General features: G+C 46.8%; 1 protein-coding gene across 3 annotated transcripts in view; it reads right to left on the bottom strand.

Annotated features, from left to right (window-relative positions):
• The window catches only part of NKTR (natural killer cell triggering receptor), a 1715190-nt gene that overhangs the window by 666213 nt on the left and 1029312 nt on the right, over positions 1 to 19665 (bottom strand). For all 3 annotated transcript variants that reach the window (XM_069647908.1, XM_069647909.1, XM_069647910.1), the window contains one exon: positions 11089 to 11235. In XM_069647908.1, coding sequence (XP_069504009.1) covers positions 11089 to 11235 — 147 coding nt within the window. The remainder of the gene's footprint in view (positions 1 to 11088; positions 11236 to 19665) is intronic.

Below are 19665 nucleotides of genomic sequence, written 5' to 3'. Positions count from 1 at the left end.
GCATCCTACAGGCTTCTTAATTCTTTCTGTAATGATCGTGACCTCCTACTATCTGCCCATCTCCCACTTGATGGTGGGCTCCGATTCGTCTGGGTGATGTTGACCTCTATCTTTCCTCTACCAATTCTGCCAACCCACTCCTTGCTCTCGATTCCTACTATCTTGCACCCGTCCCCTCTACTCCTTCCCATTCTTCCAGTTCATCCCTGGATCTTATGTTTTCTTCTCCTCTTCCACTTTAGTCTTGGCCCTGCCCAATTATTCATCTGACCACTCCTCCTTTCTCGCTTACTCCTCCTCTTCCTCTTCAGTCTTTTGACACTTGCTTTTTTTTATTTCTTCCTTAACATCGTCTTTTCCTTCTCTGGACGTCCTTTCATCACTCTAGTCCACTCATCTATTGTCTTCTCTACCCCACTTTCTTCTCGTCTCATCACCAGTCCCCCTCCCTCTGTCATCCTTTCATTCCCTCCCTTTGCCTCTGACCTCTCCTCCTTTCTTTCCAAAGTTCACCCTACGTCTTCTTCCTCTCGTCCCCAAGGTCGTCCCCCCCCCCTCTCGATCCAGATCTGGCTCTGCGCTTTAACCTCTCTTCAGTCTTCTACCGTTCCTTCATTCAACAATATCCTCAAGAAACCTTCTTGGGACCCTTCTTTCCCATTTAATTAACGCCCAATCTCGCTCTTACCTTTCCTTTCTAAACTTCTCGAACGTATCGTCTATTCTCAAGTACCTTTTCATTTGAACTCTTCTTCCTATCGATCAATCTGGCTTTCACCCTCTACACTTCCAAAACGGCTCTTCTCTATGTCTGACTCTTCCATCCGCTCACCACTCTAGGCAATCATCTCTTCTGGTCTTGCTCGATATGTCTGCCGCTTTCGACACTGTGGATCACACTCTTCTTTGCTCTCTTTCTGCTCTAGGGTTCAGTGGATCGGTTCTAAATTTGGTTCACTCATCTTACTTATCGCACTTATTCGGTGTCCTGGGTTGGTCTCAATTCTTCTGATTTTCCTATTCAGTATGGGGTACCTCTGGGTTCAGTATTAGGTTCCCAGCTCTTCTCTCTTTACACAATTCCTTTTGCCTCTCTTATTTCTTCTTTTGGTCTCTACCATCATCTCTATGCTGATGATCTACCGCTCTCTTCTTCTCCTCTTTCTCTGTCTCTAGACACTCCACTCTCACTTCTTGCAATTCAGACGTGTATGTCGCCCCACTTCCTTCATCTAAATACCTCCAAAAGTTCTTTATTTCGCCGCCATGTCTGTGCCTCCTCCTTTGCCCCGTATCTTGAGTTATTCTCGTCCCTTTTTTTCTTTCCACATATTTCTGCTCTTTACCACTCTTGTCCGTTCCAGCTTTTACTATCCATAAGGCTAGACCATTTCTTTCCTTTGCTGCTCAAAATGTTTGTTTCTACCCTTATTCCCCTCCCTCAGCACCCCCCCACCCAGACTCTTCTTCCCTTCTTCTCGGTTTTCCTGCAGTCCATCTCTCTCCTCGATTGTTCCGTGTATAACTCATCTGTATGCCTCCTTCTCTTTATTCCCTCTCAATTATATTGCCCTGCTCTTGCCTCTCTTTAATGAATCCCCTTTGAGTCACGTCTGCTATTAATCCATCTAGTTTTAGATGCCTTCCCAACCATGGCCCGCCCTAGCTTTGCTCATTTCTTTTAACATCCCTTCACGGCCACCAAGTTGTCAAACTATTTCTTCTCACTGTTCCTCCTCCTCCTTGTGCCAATTCATGTTTCCGCCCTTTCTCCCCCTCGGCACCGAAACACTGGAACACGCTTCCCCCTCCTCTTCGACAATTTTCTTCCTGTTTTCCATTCACACCTTAAAATCCACCCGCTTACAGGTTGACTTGTGTTTTTCAATTTGTTTTTACATGATCAGTACCTTTTTACTTTTGTACAGCGCTTGGTGTATAGCGCTATATAAATAAAAATCAAATCTTCTAGAGGGACTGAAACAGGTTGCTTTTGTCGCTCCAGACACCAGCTATTCCATATTGCTCGGGCTGAAGTAGAAATTTATGATAGATGAGGCCCAGTTCTTACTGATAAGGTCTTTCGATGTTCCAACATACCCTGAAATCTTCCATGCTGTTAAGACCAGGGAGCAGTCTAGAGTCGACTTGAGAGAACGGCCTGCCTGATCGCTCAGCTGACAAGCACTTAGGTAAGTCAGAGTGGAAAACCCATAGAAAGTTCCGGAATAATTGACAAAAATATGTGATGAATCAAGTGAGATCTGAGAACCCGGTATGGGTCGCCTCACATGTGACCAGGGAAAGGCAGCTGCTACCTGATTCTGAGGGTGGGAGGATCACATGGGAGGTGACTTGTGCCAGGGGACAGTGGGGACCTCCTTATCCAAATTCCTGAATTGCTGAGGAATTACAGTAGAATAGAGCAAACTAGTATCACACAGTCTTCTGTGGACTTCAGTTCCCGTAAAGATAAAAATACTGCAATGAGGAAGAAGAGCTCAGAGGCTATGAGGATTCAGAATGGTGAATATTCAAAGGTGTGGTCTGGTTGTTGCCACTGAAGCACCCGAGCGGGATATTTAAAACCCAAGCTGAGGCACCGCTGTGGAAGGAAGGTGAAGCAGAGGAAGAAATGCAAGGAGCACTGGAAGGCCATGCCGGAGGCATAGTTGATGACGCTGCAGCTATCAGAGGTGCAGGAGTCACCACGGAACCAAGCCTGCCAGCTGAAGTCACCACAACAGGTGAAACTGAGCAGAAGCGTAAGTGCAGAGTGCGCACAGTGGAAAGCAGCGTATTAAGAAGCCCAGCTGAGGAGAAGTGTTTCCAGTGCAGCGTTTGATAGGCCAGTGGAGTCGCCGCACAGCACCAGTGAGTTGGCCGAGTGTGGATGCTGACCCCAGGGCGCTCAAAACAAGAAAGCTGTCACAATGTAACAATTTTGAGAACAATTGATAAATCAAAGCAGAGATTATTTTCTGAATATCTGATATTTGAAGAAAACAAAGAAAAGTAGGAAATGTGAAAGCTCCACTGTAAAGAACTAAAAGAGGGGAAAGCTTATGACCAGTGCAACCCCCAGCCAAGAGGTTATCAAAAAACTCTAGGAGTTTTTCCAGTGGGGAAAGCCTCTAACCAGACCTACCCACAGCAAAGAGGCTATGAGATAAAAAAATCACTGGGAAAAGCTCATAATCAGAATTTCCATAAGCCAAGACGTTGTGAGAAAACCTCAATAAAGCAGCCAATATATAAATCCCCCTTACAAATGATATACTTTTGGGAAAACTCATCTCATATTGCCAACAGCCAAAAGATTGTGGAGAATACTGGAATCAATATTACCATCAAGTTTGAAAAGTAGTTGTAGGAGTTTTCTCCCTGACAGGCGAGTAAACCAGGAAAGGGTTTATAGTGGTTAGTCCTGGTAGGCAAGTGAACCAGGAACAAAGATGGTGGTGGTGGTTTAATAAAGTAGCTTTGTGGCAGAAGATGTGGTGAAAGAACCTTTGTTGAATTAATAAGGATTAATTTACTTTATAATTTGTGTGCCAGGCAGTGCCATCACTAAAACAAGTTGAGTTTTGCTATCCTGCCAAAAATATTATTTCAAGAAGTATTGAGAAAGATTGAAGTCCTATGTTGATAAGTAGTAGTTCCTTTTAAGAAGGTGTTGAATGCTAACAGAACAGTTGCATTGGTTTTTAACTTGTTTGTGAAAGAAGGGTAATCATCCTTTGAAGAGGGATATTGTGTAAAACATTGAATGGTGTTGATATCTCAACCAAACATTGTGTAAGAGATTTGTTGTGTCCCAGTGAAAGTAAAACCTTGGTCAACCACATCATCTTGAACAGAACTTTGTGGAATCAGAACTGTAATGCAAGTGGTCCTGAAAACCCTGGTTGCAAGGATTGCTTTCAAGGACTTAAGTTTGAATTACAGAATTGTTTGCTGAACTATAATGTTAGCCATATTTTCCTTGTATGATTTTATGGTGTGTTAGGTGTGAGGGTCAGAGATATTTTGACACCAGCTCATTTTTCTTTAATTTTAGTTTGCTAGGCAGGGACCTCTCTATCAGGTTAGGAAAGTTCGGCGTTTATCCAAAACACTTTATTTTGGCAAACCTTGAGAAAATGTTACCTTTATGTCCTTCTCACATTTCTAACTCTTCACACATTCTAGCATCATAAACAAAAGCATTACTATTAGCTTTGACTCTTCCTGCCAGGCCAGAGTCCAGGCTATCTCTGCGAATGGGGGAAAGGCATAGTTCATCCCAGGAAGCCATGACTTAAAAAAGTAGCTGCAAACAAGTCTGGTTTCCATTTAAACAAGCGAGAAAGCTGAGTGTTCAGCCATGACGTGAAAAGATCCCTTTGAAAAGGCCCCCATTGCAGAGACAATCAGTGGAAAACCTCCTTGTCCAGCTACCGTCCATGAGGCAGCTGGAGTTCAAGTGCCCTGTAAAGTTGCCTCTGCCATTACTGCTATGTGCTGTTACAGGCAATAATGCCATTAGTCTGTGGCTAACTTCCAGTAGCCTGGATCGTGATCCTCCCTGATGATTGATAGAATGGACAGCTGGAATTTTGTCTATCTCAGCAAAGGTGCACTAATCCACTCAAGATTTGTCCTGCGATTTTATGGCAACAGAGATGGCCAAAATAGCCAAACAATTTATGTGCAAGTCTAACTCTGATGTGGACCACTTTCCCCCTGTGGATACCGAGCCACAACAAGCTCTTTACTCTGCCAGCTCCATCTGACCTGATGACGATTATCACAAAGTCTGGGCACGAGCCAAGATAAGGCTCCCATTTCAAGCCTCCATGCAAATCCTGGATAGCTTCCTGTAACAGTGAGATGCTTTGTAGATAAAATATGCTGCATCAGCAGTAAGAATTCATGAGCTCGCCTCTGAAGAGCTGACAAGGTGAGGGGCGTGGGAAAATTTACTTAACTGAACTATTATGCTTGCAAATTCTTAAGAGTTGTCTTGCATCAAGAGGAGATCAATTTCTATGGTGCAAATCGTCTAGGAGGGCCACTTGAGAGTAGCATTGTGTCCACAGCAAAATCGAGGAACTCCATCACTTGAGATGGAACCAGGTACCTTTTTTCCCCAAACTGGCAATAAATCTGAGGTCCTGGTCCTGGAGCAGCACCACTACCATGTGGCACCAGGCAGGCAGGCTTTCCCTGTCCGGCAACATGACAATGGGGTCATCCAGATAAATGATCATACATATTCTGTGCTCTAAGCACTGCCATTGATTTAATGAGCTATCATAAAGCACTACTGTTACAAAAACCTCAAGGGCAAGCTCGAGAATTTCCAGATTAACGTGCCTACTGAAATTGGAGAAAGGGACAATGTGTTCATCAGCTCCTGATCTGCTATAGAAAAACAGAGGGAGGAAAATTGTCTGGTCTGAGGGAGACTTCAGCAAAACAAAAATGTGATGGTTGGAAGGTTTGGAATTTATCCTAAACTCTGGCACTGCTCTGGGCAACCCTCCAAACCACTGTTCTTTGTCTGCCAAGGCATTACAAAAGGGGAAAGACCATATGCAATTCAGACTTGGTCCCGCGCCCAAAGGGGCAGTCCAGCACGAACTGCTTGGTCACATCCCTTCTGCATGAGACCACAAGTATCCCCAAACATGTTTCATCCTTGTTGGGCCTCATCAGTGAGGAGCAGCTTTGGGTCTCTAGGCCGAGGGAGGCAAATTCTAGATGGAATATTCACACTGTTCAGTGCTCCCTGGCATCTATATGATCAATTGTTTCAGTTGTACAAGATCAATGCTGTTCAATGGTGTGTTACATTTGACCCCCACCTAAGGCCTTAGCTTGCTCTCCTCGATCTAAAAAATGAGAAAAACGTGGCACACTCCTCTTATCCTCAAGGTAATCTGTCCAATTGACAGCGGTCATGAGAGCAGCACCTCCCTTTACCGGTTGCAGAGAAAACCTTTGGGGGTGAAGACACTTCACAGACTATCAAGGTTTTTCTAAAGCAGTGCATGTCCTCAACAGATTTCAACAGTTCATTGGAAAAACGTTCTCCAACCAACAGGCCCTGTGCTGTGGGTACGGCTTCAGAAAGTGCTGTGAAGACATCATGAAGCAAGACACAGACAACAGACTTAAAGTTTAAACAAAATATATTTATTAAGTTAAATGTCAGGATGGTTGAAGGCCTATCCTGCCCCATTCTAAGGTAGGATTTCCCTACCGGAATGAAACTAAGGGACGTCTGAGTCAAAGAGTTCAACTCATTAGTCCGTCTTTGTCCAAAATCTATTCTTGCCCTCACAACTAAAACAAACCAATGTGTGAGGATGTCAAAGTAAAAATAAACAGTGTTCAACTTAAAAGTTCTGAGCTTCTTCCAGCTCACAGCTTCCTCTCAGCTTCCCTTCCCCAATCATAAGAAAGTTCCATGAACAAAAGTCTTGAAGTTCACCTTTTTCCAGATCAAAAAGCAATATAATTCAAAGTCACTCATGGGGTTCCCTTCCAAGTTTCCAACACAGTAATACCAACAAAAGAGTGAGTCTTGAGATTCCAATCCCAAGACACTTGCCAATTCTCAGGGTTCCCTTCCCCAAGACTTCAAGATCTCACACAGGCTCTTTGAAAATTACACCTGTGCATCGTGTGATTTTCTCTTGCTTTCCTTTAGCCTCCTCAGTATTTAGGGTATGCTCTTTGGGCTGCTCTGGTTTCTCCTTGGCTCCCCCGTGGCTCTGGCACCATGTGTCTCACACCGCTTTCCAAATGGCAGCCTTGCCAACCTTCATTCACTTCTTGTGGTTCACTAGACTTTGTTTATGGCACAACAATTATTTAATGGTAGTTCATAGTTTAATACATTAGTAAGTAGCTTAATTGTTTTAAGCTTCAAGGTTTGAGTTCGTTCATTGTGCTACATACAATTAGCAGACAGCGTTCTTTTTCTCCAAATATGTTTTATTAATGCTTAATAAGGACATGCAGGCGATGGTGATACACAAATCAAGCTGGTTGTGTATAGCCAATAACAAACAAAAACAAAATGGGGAGCTACCATATGGGAGAGGAGCCTAATGATCAGCAGCTCACTCACAACCATCCTCCCGTTGAAGTAAAAAACATTGTCGCCCTGTCTCTTCCTGAAACCTTTATGAACATCCACAACCCCCCCCCCCCCATGGGTAGGTGGAAACAATTTCTCCTTACTAAGCTAGTGAACATGGGTTGGATGGCAGGATTGGTGTGTGTGTGTAGCGGAATGGGGTAGTCTTTAAGGGCTTCTTGTACTTGTACGTGGCAGCGTTCATGGGCATGTGGGGACTTGTGGCCATTGTGGGTGTAGAGTGTCCCCGCTGGTATGTGTTCCATAGTGTAGCCACTGTACGTCAATGCGCTTGTGTGATTCTAATAGGATGGCTGTCAGGCTTTCCATATGGTAATTTTTGGACAATTTTGCTAGAAATTCTCAGTGAGTCCCGAGGCGGTTTCTCTTTCAGTGGAGTGACAGATTCTCGCCGCCAGAAGGAGATTTCTCTGCATGTGTGGCAGAAATAAGTTACTCACAGTAGTGACTAACACACTCCTAGTCCATAGTCCTCTTTCCTCCATACTGTATTGGCATCCCTCGCTAGGGATAGGTAACAGAACATTTTGCACAGGAGAATAAGGTCTTCCACTTTAAAATTTACATGGGCGCGGCCCCCGGTAGCATGCGCTCCTCTGACTTCGCCCACCAGTACCACTCCTCAGTCCCCTTTGACACAACAATATTACAATTGCCTAATGACACTGAGTTGTTAAGGGGGAGGATGGCGGGCGTATTGAGGAAAGGGGACTATGGACTAGGAGTACGTTAGTCACTACGGTGAGTAACTTCTAATTACTCCTACATCCCGTGCCCTTGCCTCCATACTGTATGGGCAATTGCAACTGAATGCAGCCCTGGGGAGGAGAGTTGCCTCTCTAAGAGAACAAGTTCTTCAAAACTGCCTGACCAAATGCTGCATCTGATCTGGTGCTGCAATCAAAGCAGTAGTGGTTGCAAAAGGCCGATGGGGAGCCCAAGTAGCCGCTTTGCTGATTGTCTGCCATGGAACCTACCTTTGGAAAGTCACATACGTGGCCTTGGCTTCGATGGCGTGGGCGTGCATGTTTGCTAACAAAGACCTCTGCTGCCATTCATACACCTCCTTAATGGCCATAACCATCCACCTTGCTAATGAATCGTTGGAGGCTTGACAGCCCGGGTTTGACCCACCAAAAGGGATGAACAAGGCATCCGATTAACCGAAGGTCTTTATCCTGTCCAGGTCAAATCTTAGAGCACGCCTCACATCCAGATAGTGCAATACTTTCTGAACCTCATGCTTTGGATCCGCAAATAATGTTGGAAGTACCATCTCCTTGTTAAGGAGAAAGGATGACACAACCGTAGGCAGAAATGCAGGGTGTCTCCTAAGCAACACCTCGTCCCGGTGAAATGTGGTATTGGGCTCTGAAGCCACCAGCAGCTGAATTTCACTGATCCGGCACGCTTCAGTAGGGCAGTGTTTATAGTAACCAGCCTGATATCTGCTGACGCCATGGGTTTCGTAGGGTTTGGGGACCAGGGCGTCCAGCTCCACGTTAAGGTCCCAGACCGAATTGGACACTTGACTGGCGGATATAATCTGGCAGGCCGACTAAGTGCCTTTTAACCACTGGATTGGAGGAGATGTGTCATCTCTGGAGTTCTTGTAGGTCCCTATGACCGCTAGATACGTAAGGTAGGTGTCTTCCTGCACACCAGAGTGAGCCAGATGCGTCGAGAAGGATAACATGTTGTCCAGTGGGCATGTGAGCGGATCTATCTGGTTTGTCTTGGCCCAGTGACAGAACCACTTGCTCTTGTACTGACTCCTGGTGGAGTTGCTTCTTGTCCCTTGGATGATCGCAAGGTTGTCCTGTGACAAGTGTAGATGCTTCAAGGTGACCTGTTCAGGAACCAACTTCTGCAGAGCGGGGTGAACCACTGTGCCCCCCTGGTGTGCCCCCCCCCCCCCCCGGTGGAAGAGTAGTTGGGCTGGACCGAACGGTGTGCCAAAAAATCTACAATTCTTGAGATCACAAGTAGTACAGGTACTGAAGAGCGACTTTTTTGACTATTCCTTCCAATTTCCGGCATGCCAACTCAAGTCAATTAAGGAATGCAGATACAGTGAAAAGGGGTGAGGTTCTGAGAAACACTTCCACAGTTAATCAAATGCTCAAAGGTAAAAAATGCAATCTGGTCTTGAATCAGAAGAGTTGAGAACTGAAGACTTTTAGAAATGGAGGTAACATTTTCAGAAAAAACTTATATGACTGCACTTTTTTATTTATTGTTGATGCTATGATAAACTGTAGCCGACGATTCCCATCCTGGTGACGGGGAATATTCAAAGCTTGTCAATCTATGAAAGATCCCATGCTGGAGAAAAAAGAACGAGTGAAAACAGCAAATGGGCCTTTCTGCTACGCACCCTGGCTCTGGAAAAAGTTACCAATTCGGCTAAGACTAGTGCCCCTCCATCCTACACTTCAGGAAGAACCTGAAGACCTTACTTACCCTTCAAAAAACATCTCGTCAAGCTCTACATTCAGCCCTAAATCCTCCTTTTAACCCTCTGGACCCCAAATCTATCCCAGCTCCTCTGCTAGCCTTTCAGCCTTATTTGTACCCCTAGATGCATCTCCTCTTAGTAAGCTCTTTAAATAAAAACTGATCCAAGTAAATGGTTTCTTACATTGCACCAGGTTACTCTGACATTCCTGCCTCTAGCCATGGGTTACATCTCCTCTACTTGGTCATGCCAATTAACCCTCATGCTGGACCCCTTGAGCCACTGTGCATATTTATGTCACCATTCGCTACTTGCTCAACAGCTGTTCTACCCATCACTAAACAGAGACCAAAGAGACAAACTAATAACCATGTCGTAAGACTTGAGAGTCACTGCTGTTTTCCATTCACTGCCACCCATCATTGCATGAAACTTGAATACGCTCTTCCGAAGCTGAACCTTTGCTGCCCCATGGCCTGAAACTGCATGTCAGTCATTTAAAAACAGAGCTAAAAGCCATAATTGGAAATTACTTAACATTTACTGGGGAGAGCAACACAATACCTATCCTCTTGCTTTGAAGCATCGATGGTGATTTCATACTCGAAAGCTGTGCACGACTAAGTGATTTTGAGGGCGACACATTGTTTTAATAACGACTATTATCTTAGGTACAAAGCCCTGGTAGGTCTGTCTGTAGAAACCAAGCATTCCTCCTATCAGTCACAATTTGAGAAACATTTCCTACCAAGCAAAGAATTGTATGCTTTTATAGGTATACACTTATGCTGCACACCTTTTTTTAAGGCTTGCTAGACTCAAACTATTTTGAACAGTTCCAGCAAAAGATTAAATAACGTACAAATTAAACAAGAGCAATATTATAAGAAGGCTACCAATTGTATCTAGAAATTAACATCAGGGAAACCAAATCTGAAGATAAAGTTTCTGATGTCTGTAGCACCACCTGAAAAGAACAAGGCATACACCTACAGTTTCATAAATTCAAGGAGTGCAAAGCAAAGAATGGACTAGGGACACAAGCTCCATGAGACACAGCTTTGCTACGTCTAGGCCTAACCGACAGGGAAGGCATGAGCAAGCATACAAAAAACAAAACTAGTGCTGAGTTCAGACTTGTGAACATCTACAACCAGTCCAGAAGCGTGATGAAAGAATAATTTCATTTTCATCCATGAACACTTAACACAGCTAGACTGGAAGCCTTGCGTAATGGAGATTCCCATGACCGATTGCCATTCCCACCAAAAACTTCAGTCTCATAAAAGGGACCTATGGTTACATTTTTAGAAAACAATTTACATTGTAAATATCAAAGTATGCACTACCTTGAGAGCGACTACAATTAGGGCAATTAATTTCTTTCATTTCATTATCCTGGGGTTTTTCTTCAACAGCAAAAACAACATTACTTAGAAAGGGCTGTCTATAGGGAAATAAAGTCATAATGAAGGCTTACGGTTCAGGTTCAGACGGAGGGACAGGCACATCTCTTCTCAATAAAAATTTATTTTCTGGCACTGGAGGTATTTCTTCAGGACGGACAACCAGTTTTTCCCTTTTTAAATTTAAATCTTTCGATGGCTCTTTTTTATCAGAGTGGTTGCTAAAAAGCAAGAAAGCAAATGTGTTGCATCTGGTTATATATACACAGATATTTCAAAATGTATATCCATCATTGTGTGGAATGATTTTGAAGCAGTAAACAAACAAGATGATCAGCAGAAATCATAGGTTCATAATTCTGCAAAATTGCAGATTCAAAGTACCGGTCTGCCCATCAATACAATACACAGTCAGTAGTGCTTTGAAAAAAATGCACAAAAATTAAGGTATGTTTTGTGCAGTACTTTAACAATTTCTGAAAAAGGAACATTCAGTGGTTGGATTATGAAAAGTAATTTGTTCTTCTCAAAGTAGAAATGTTGAACAACCTTTGGTGTCTCAAGTTACTCCAAATATTCAACCCAGAGTCCATAATGACACACACATCCATTCCATCACCGTTTTATGCTATCTAGTATTTGTATGGAATGCTGTGAGTTTATTTCATTTTCATCAAATCAAGGAGGTAGGGGGGTGGCTGAAAAGAACAAGTTAATTTCTTACCTGGTAACGTTCTTTCGATGGGATGGTCCGACGACATATTCCATATCTATGACAGGTAATGTCCACAGCTGTGCTGCTTCGGAAAATCTTCAGCGTCTGTGTCCTGCGCCGATGACGTCGATGCGCCGTCCCCGAGGACCTCCTCTGATGGCCGACGTCACCCGATGTGATAAGTAGGACGCACGACGCCCATAGCCTCAGTTGTAGTTTTTTTTCCCCCACAACGTGTGCCACCAGTTTTCTGCCAGTCAGACACACAAGGCCTTGCGGAACGCAAGCTGCAATCGCAGAAGTAATTCTGCAGTGGGGAAGGTAGGGAGGGAGAGATATGGAATACGTCGTCGGACCATCCCATCGAAAGAAGGTTACCAGGTAAGAAAGTAACTTGTTCTTCGAGGGGATTGGGTCCTCCGACGTATTCCATGTGTATGACAAACTCCCAAAGCAGTAACAAGCAAGGAGGTGGGAAAAGAATTTAGAACACAAATTTAGCATGCCCAATCAAATTGCGGAATAAAGGACTGCCTTGCCAAAGGCCAGATCCTGCCCTCTGATGGAATCGAGGGAGTAGTGACGTACAAAAGTATGTACTGAAGCCCAGGTGGCTGCATCACAGATGTGATGAATAGGAACGCCCCTCTGCAGGGCAGTAGACGCAGCCACTCCCCTGGTAGAATGGGCCCGCAAGCCAGCCGGAGGGTCCTTACCCGCCAAGCGGTAACACTTGGAGATAGCTAAAATAATCCAACGAGACAAAGTCTGTTTCGTCACAGCTTGTCCCAAACGCTTACCAGCGTAACCAATGAAAAGTTGATCGTCCACTCTGATCCGGGACATGCGCGAAATATAAAAGCTCAACGCTCTCCTAGGATCAAGCCTATGGAGCCTCTCCTCTTCCTTACCAGGATGTGGAGGAGGATAGAACGCCGGAAGAAAAACCTGGCTCAAATGAAATTCCAAAACCACCTTCGGAAGAAGGACGAACTCCAAGGACAACCCTGTCCTTATGAAACACAGTGAAGGGTGGCTTACCTGAAAGTGTCTGTAACTCACTCACTCACTCTGCGAGCGGAAGTAACCGCAACCAAAAACACAGTTTTCAGAGTTAACAGTCTCAAAGGGCAAGAATGCAAAGGCTCAAACGGAGCACCCATAAGAAACTTAAGAACAAGGTTCAAATCCCAACCGGGCACCAGAAAAGGTGACGGAGGGAACACATTAGTGAGCCCTTTCAAAAACTGAGCAATTAAAGGAATCTTAAAATAGGAACATTCTTCAGACGAGCGCTTAAATATGGACAGCGCCGCCAGGTAACCTTTAATGGTCCCCACTTGCAAGCCCCTGTGGGCCAAGGAAAGCAAAAAAGACAGAACCATGGGAATGTCACATTCAAAAGGATACACATTCTTAACTCTGCACCAGTCGCAGAATTTTCTCCAATGGCAACGGTACAGAGACTTTGTTGCCGGCCGCCTGGCCGAGAGCAACACCTCCATCATGTCTTCAGGGAGGTCCCAATCCTTATACCTCAACCTTCCAGAAGCCAAGCGTGAAGGTTGAGGGATCTCACCTCTGGATGGAGAAACTGACCCCCGTCCCGTGAGAGCAGATCGTCTCGGTAGGGAAGAAGACGTGGAGGGCAGATGGACAAGTCGAGAAGGTCCGGGTACCACGTCCACCGGGCCCACGCCGGAGCAATGAGGATCATCCGGGAACCAAACCTCCGTAACCTCCGCAGTACTTGCGGGATGACTGGGACTGGAGGAAACACGTACAGTAGTGGGAATGACCACTCCACCACGAACGCGTCTCCTAAGGCTCCTTTTGGAGGAAATTCCCGCAAGCAGAGCCTTTCGCACTTCTGGTTGACACTGGAGGTGAAGAGATCCACTTGAGGGGTCCCCCAAAGGGCGAAGATCTCCAGGAGAATCTCCACTAGTGAAAGACCGTGCTCTGCCTGCTCAGAGCGTCCGCCGTCTCGTCGTCGTCTCCGGCCAGATGAACAGCCGAGATCGAAACTTCCTGCTGGATGGCCCAGAACTCGAGCTGCATCGCCTCCCTGCACAGAGGAAGTGACCCTGACCCCCCCCCCCTTTTTGTTGAGGTAGTGCATGGCCACCGTGTTGTCCGTTAGAATCAGGACACTCTTCTCTCGCACAGTCGGAAGAAAAGCCTTCAGGGCAAGCCTGACTGCCGTCAGCTCCAACAGATTGATATGGAGTATGGACTTCGACGGAGACCAACGTCCGCTGACTGTCAACTCGTTGGCATGAGCTCCCCATCCCGTGAGGGATGCGTCCGTCACAATCGTCACCTCCGGCCAGGGCAGCCAAAATGGGGCCCCCTTCATCAGATTGCCTTCGACGGCCTACCACAGAAGGTCCTGGGCGACCGAGGGTGGCACCTGAACAGGGTCCGACAGCCTGCCGGAGGACTGAGACCACTGGAGCTTGAGAGCCCACTGCAAAGATCTCATCCGCAGACGAGCCTCTGGCACCAGAAGAATGCAGGATGCCACGAGGCCGAGCAGTCTCAAGAACGCAGACTCTGGGAGATTCTGGGCAAGTTGAAACTTGTGCACCATCTGCTGAATGTGAAGAGCCCTCACCTGGGGAGGAAAACACTGCCCCAGGGATGTGTCGAGCACTGTACTGGAGTAGCTGCATTGGTGTCAAATGGGACTTCTTTAAATTGAGGGAGAAGCCCAGCTTGTGAAAGGAGTGGCAGGTGACGGACAGATGATCCAGGACTTGCTCGGGAGAGCTCCCCCTGATCAACCAATCGTCCAGATAGGGGTAGACGTGAATCCCCCCTTTCCTGAGATGCGCTGCCACCACCACCATGAGCTTGGTGAAAACCCTCGGGGCGGAGGTCAATCCGAACTGCAGGACCCGAAACTGAAAATGCGAGTCGCCAACCGCGAGAACCTCAGGTACTTCTTGTGCTTGGGATGGATCGACACATGGAAGTAAGCGTCCTTGAGGTCGAGAGACACCAACCAGTCCTGAAGTTGAAGGGCCTGGAGGACTTGAGAGAGAGTAACCATCTTGAACTTGTCCTTCCTGAGGAGTTTGTTCAAACCGCGCAAGTCCATGATGGGTCTCAATTCCCCGTCTTTCTTAGAAATCAGAAAATAAGGGGAATACCAGCCCTTGTTCCTCTCCGCTACAGGCACCAGTTCTATGGCGCCTTTCTCCAGCAGGGCTTGAATTTCCTGCTCAAGGAGCGGATCCAGACTCTTCAAAGAGATGTTCCCAGGTGGATTGTTGTGAGGCCTCTGCCGAAAGGGAAGACAGTAGCTGTGGGTTATGAGATCTCCAGAACCCACACATCTGAAGTAATGGCTCTCCACTCTACAAGATGCTGCGCCAGCCTTCCCCCAACCGGCGAACCATGGGACCTGGCCTCATGAATGAGTGGTAGCAGCTGCGGCGTTGCCTGAGGGCAAAGAGGCAACTGCCCGAGCGGCCTTGGCACCTCGAGCACCCTTGTTTCCACCTCTGGCACTCTTACGGTGGCCTCTTTGACTGCTAGCTCCTCTCGCTTTACTGAAGGACGAGTAATAGCGAAAGGAACCTCCCCTCCATTGCTGTCCCCTAGGACGAAAAGGCGGAGGTTGTCGAACTGCAGCGCCCAACGACTTTGCTGCAGCTTTGGAGGTCTGCAACCTCTCAAGGCTCTCGTCAGCCTTGCTGCCAAAAAGATGTTAACCTTCAAAGGGCATGTTGAGGAGCCGGGACTGCACATCAGGAACAAACCCAGACTTCCGCAACCACACAAACCTGCGTATTACGGTGCTCGCCACCATGGACCGGCTGACACAATCTGCCATGTCCAAACCCGACTGAACAGCCTCACACATGGCATCCTTGCCATCCTCAACCATAGCAAGGAAACCATCCCGTTCGTCCCCTTCGGGAAAATGTTCAGCCGCTAATGCAACATAGTTCCACAGAGTGTGTGTGAAACGAGACAAGGCACATATGGAGTTGGCCGCCTGAAGCGCCATACCCCCTGAAGAAAACACTTTCTTCGCCCATCCGTCAAAACGTTTGTCGTCCTAATCCGGAGGGATGGTAGGATACGACGCCTGCTTTGACGGGGCCGTAGCCGCCTGCACCACCAAACTCTCCGGAGTGGCAGGGGTCGCTACTGGCTGGACAGTATTTTCGCGACAAAGACCTGCCTACTGCCGGGAGACTCTCCGGAGCAGTCCAAGCCGCCGCCACCCTTCTCTGCAGAGCCATATGAAACGGCAATACCGGGTCAGTGGGGGGACCAAGATCAAGGATGTCCGTGAGATCATCCTGAACGAACTCCCCTGGGGCAGCCGACCAACCCAAGTACTCGGTGACCCGAGACATAAGGCGTCGATATGAAGAATCGGCATGAGTTCCAGGCTCCGGCCTACAAAACTCCACCTCCGGAGAGGTGTCCAGTCCACTGGCATCATGCAGTGATTGCCTCAGGTCATCAAACTGGCTATGGCCCAATACAAGCTCATCTGGTACCGGAACCAAGCCTTCATCAGAGCCTTCATCACCTTCTGAAATGTACTCCAAGAGGTGAGAGGAAGACATCTGGGGACCAAAGCTGTGCTTGACCTTAGCCAGAGCCTTTCTAGGGGCTAACCCCGTGCCACGGGGCCCCTCCGACACCACTGACTCCAAAGGCATTGAGGGCGGCCGAACGAATCGGCGCCGGCAGAAACAGCATCGAGCGAATCGGCGTTGACGTCAGCTGCAGCGCCGCCAGCATCGATGGCATCGACACAGGCCTCGAAGCCGGAGCTCCGAGCGTGTCTCTCGACGACCTAGGCGCCGACAGCGTCGACGACCCACTCGGAGGCGGAGCCTCGAGAGAAATCATCGATGACCTCTGTGCCACAGGCGTCGACGTCTTCTTCGAAGACGGCACAGGATCACGCGGTCTTGAGCGCGTCGAGGACTGGGACCTGGAACGGGCATGGCGAGAAGGGCTACCCTTGTCCGAGCGGGACCTCTCCCGTGAGCCGCGCCGACCACCCGAGTCCGAAGGCGTACGGAGCAGTGTCTCTCGACCGGTGCCGACCGACCCCACTCTGAGGCGTGGACGGACTGGTGCCCTGCGATTCAAGAATCGCTAGCATCTGCTTCCGGAAGGAAGCCCATTCCTCCGGTGTCGCTTGCATGGAGGGATAAGCGACCCGCGGAGTCCTCGGAAGAGGACGGGGAAGGCGTCCGATGCCGGCGCTTCCGGGAATGCCTCGAAGAGGCGGAGGAGGGGCGAGACCAACTCCTGGAAGGAGACCCACTGGACTTCCGACGATGACGCAGAGAGTCGCCTCTCGAGTCATCCGTCGAAAGCCCCGCAGACCTCGACTTCCGGGGCTTAGACACCCGACCTACCGACAGCTTCTTCTTGCGTTCCCGCAAGGCCTTGGCCGTGAGCGACTGGCAGTCGACACAGTCGTCCGTATCATGGGCCTCCCCGAGGCACCAGAGGCAGGCGTTGTGCGAGTCCGTGACCGACATCTTGGACCCACAGTCCCTGCATTTCTTGAAGCCCGGACGCGGGGTTGAAGACGATGTAGACATCGCCACGAACAGGTCTTCACAAAAAAATCGAACAGGTTCAACGAACCGAGAAGAAAACAGCAAACTCCAAAGAGTCGAGGCGTACCGAGATTCCCGAAGCGAACACGTTCGCGGAAAAAACTGAACTGAGGCTATAGGCGTCGTGCGTCCTACTTATCACATCGGGTGACGGCGGCCGTCAGAGGAGGTCCTCGGGGATGGCGCATCGACGCAGGAGCCAAAGATTTTCCGAAGCAGCACAGCTGTGGACATTACCTGTCATAGACATGGAATACGTCGGAGGACCCAATCCCCTCAAAACTATTGTTATAGGTTAGTGCATCATGTACATGCTGTCCATAGATTTCAAGGCAGTACCAAGTGTCTAAGATAGTCATGTTCGGGTTCATTTGAAAAGCTGCTTAACTGCCACTGGAATGTTTTTGACACCTCGGGCAGGCTTTGCATTACCTAATCACGCAGGTAAATGTAGAACATATCCAACTGTAATTGGAGAGAGGATTGCACAAACATTAGTAAGAAGAGTTCATCAGTAATTGAGTAATAATTTATGTGCTTGTTTGGGGTGGGCTGTTTTTCTATAATTTGGGATAGGAGTTAGAAAGCGTGAGGAGTCACCGCTGACGTGCATGACCCACTCAGTCAAATTAGTGAGGCTGCGCCAAAGAGTAATGTGTGCGCTTGTATGTGTGTGTAGTCGGTTAGTATCACATCTACCTTGCCCAGTGCAGCAGACTGCAGTTTTGGGGATTTACATAGCATTAAAATACGGTTGGTTTAAGAAAATGTTCATATACCTTTGTTCCTTATGGGACATTTTGACTAGAATTGAGAAAACACTGAACACATATTTAAAGATCAAATGAGAGAAAACATTGATTTTGAATTTCTTGGTACTGAGAAAATACCTGTTCATTCAAAAATTGAATCAAATAACTAATGCGGATTGTATAGAGTAAATCGAGAGTTCTTGGGCAAAATAGATCCACCCCAATTTTTACAGTTCTGGCAGAAAAATCAACAAGATCATTAAGAGCACAGCCTACTGATCAATCTCTTCTTGACAAAAAGCGTAAATGTGGACTTGGTGTAGTTATTAGTTGAATTTACTGCATGTAATATTGCTGAATACAATGCAAGCTCGATCAGGCAATACCCAACTTTGAAATGTGATTTCTTTCTTATTTAGATAATGAAAAGAAGAAAACAATTTTGTTTTCCTAATGGATTTGTTGAAGTTTTACATTGCAGCTCTTTTTAAATCTAAAGTATGCAATATAATGCTTCTCCTGCAGATTGTGCAAGCCTATAAATAAGTAATAATCCAATTACCTAGTAGAAATGAAATTACGTTACTAGATTGGTAGGAATCCTTTTTTGTGTCCATATGTATACAAAAGGTTCTCCTGTAGGCCGCCAGATGTTTACTGAAAGTCTAGGCAAATATGTTTTCGAGCAAGCATAACAGATGTGATCCTGTCAGCAGTTATTGGGAGTGGGCTCCTCTATCCTCATCAACCCTACCTATAAGAAAAACTGCATTAAAAAAATTGGATTTTGCTCTAACAGTCTTCAGGACTTCAGAGTCAACAAACTGTTGTACCATCAAACGTCGTTCACACACAGCGTTGACTGCGAGAGCCTGGAAAGCTGTGTGTGCGTTTTGTAATTTATCGTGAAAGGAGGGCAGCAAGGAGAACTGCACAAGAACGGATACCTGGTAACGTTGTGTAAAGAGGGTGAGCGAAAAACAAATAAATGGTGGACTTGCCCTATTTGCATATGTTGTTCTGACCCCTCAGTACAATTTCTGAAAGAGAAAAAAAAAAGAAAAAGCCAGTTGACCATTGCTAATTAAATAGGGTCTGTGTGTCCCTAGTGAATCCACCGTCCTTGGGGAAAAATAGCACCACAGCATGACAGTATTATACTGCTATGGTTTACATCTTTTTCGCTAAAATAACACTGGACTGGATTACCATTTTGACTACTTTGAATACAAGCCACATTGTACTGATGAGCAACCCCAAAGTTACTTCTACTGACTTCGGAAGTACTATGGTTTAGGAATGCTAAATCAAACAGCAGCAGCTGGAAATGTATAATCAGTAAAATCTACGCAGTGGCTGCCTCTGAGAGAAATCGAGATTGAATACATTAATAGCAAATGAGAAGTATCAGGGGATATTGCCAAACTACCTAAACAATCGAGAGCAGTGGTAAGGCCCAATTCTTGACCCCCAAGCTCCAAGGGGGGCATACGTCAAATGAAACCTCGAGCCCTCGCCCCGATAGGGGGTTCAGGGTCCACTGCCATGGATATAAATGACTGCACCCTGTCAGCATCCTCC

Source organism: Ambystoma mexicanum, chromosome 2q (assembly GCF_040938575.1).
Source record: "Ambystoma mexicanum isolate Mex_15411 chromosome 2q, UKY_AmexF1_1, whole genome shotgun sequence".
Classification (NCBI taxonomy): domain Eukaryota; kingdom Metazoa; phylum Chordata; class Amphibia; order Caudata; family Ambystomatidae; genus Ambystoma; species Ambystoma mexicanum.
The sequence above is the reverse complement of the archived record's forward strand: the minus strand, read 5'-3'. Positions and strand labels throughout refer to the sequence as shown.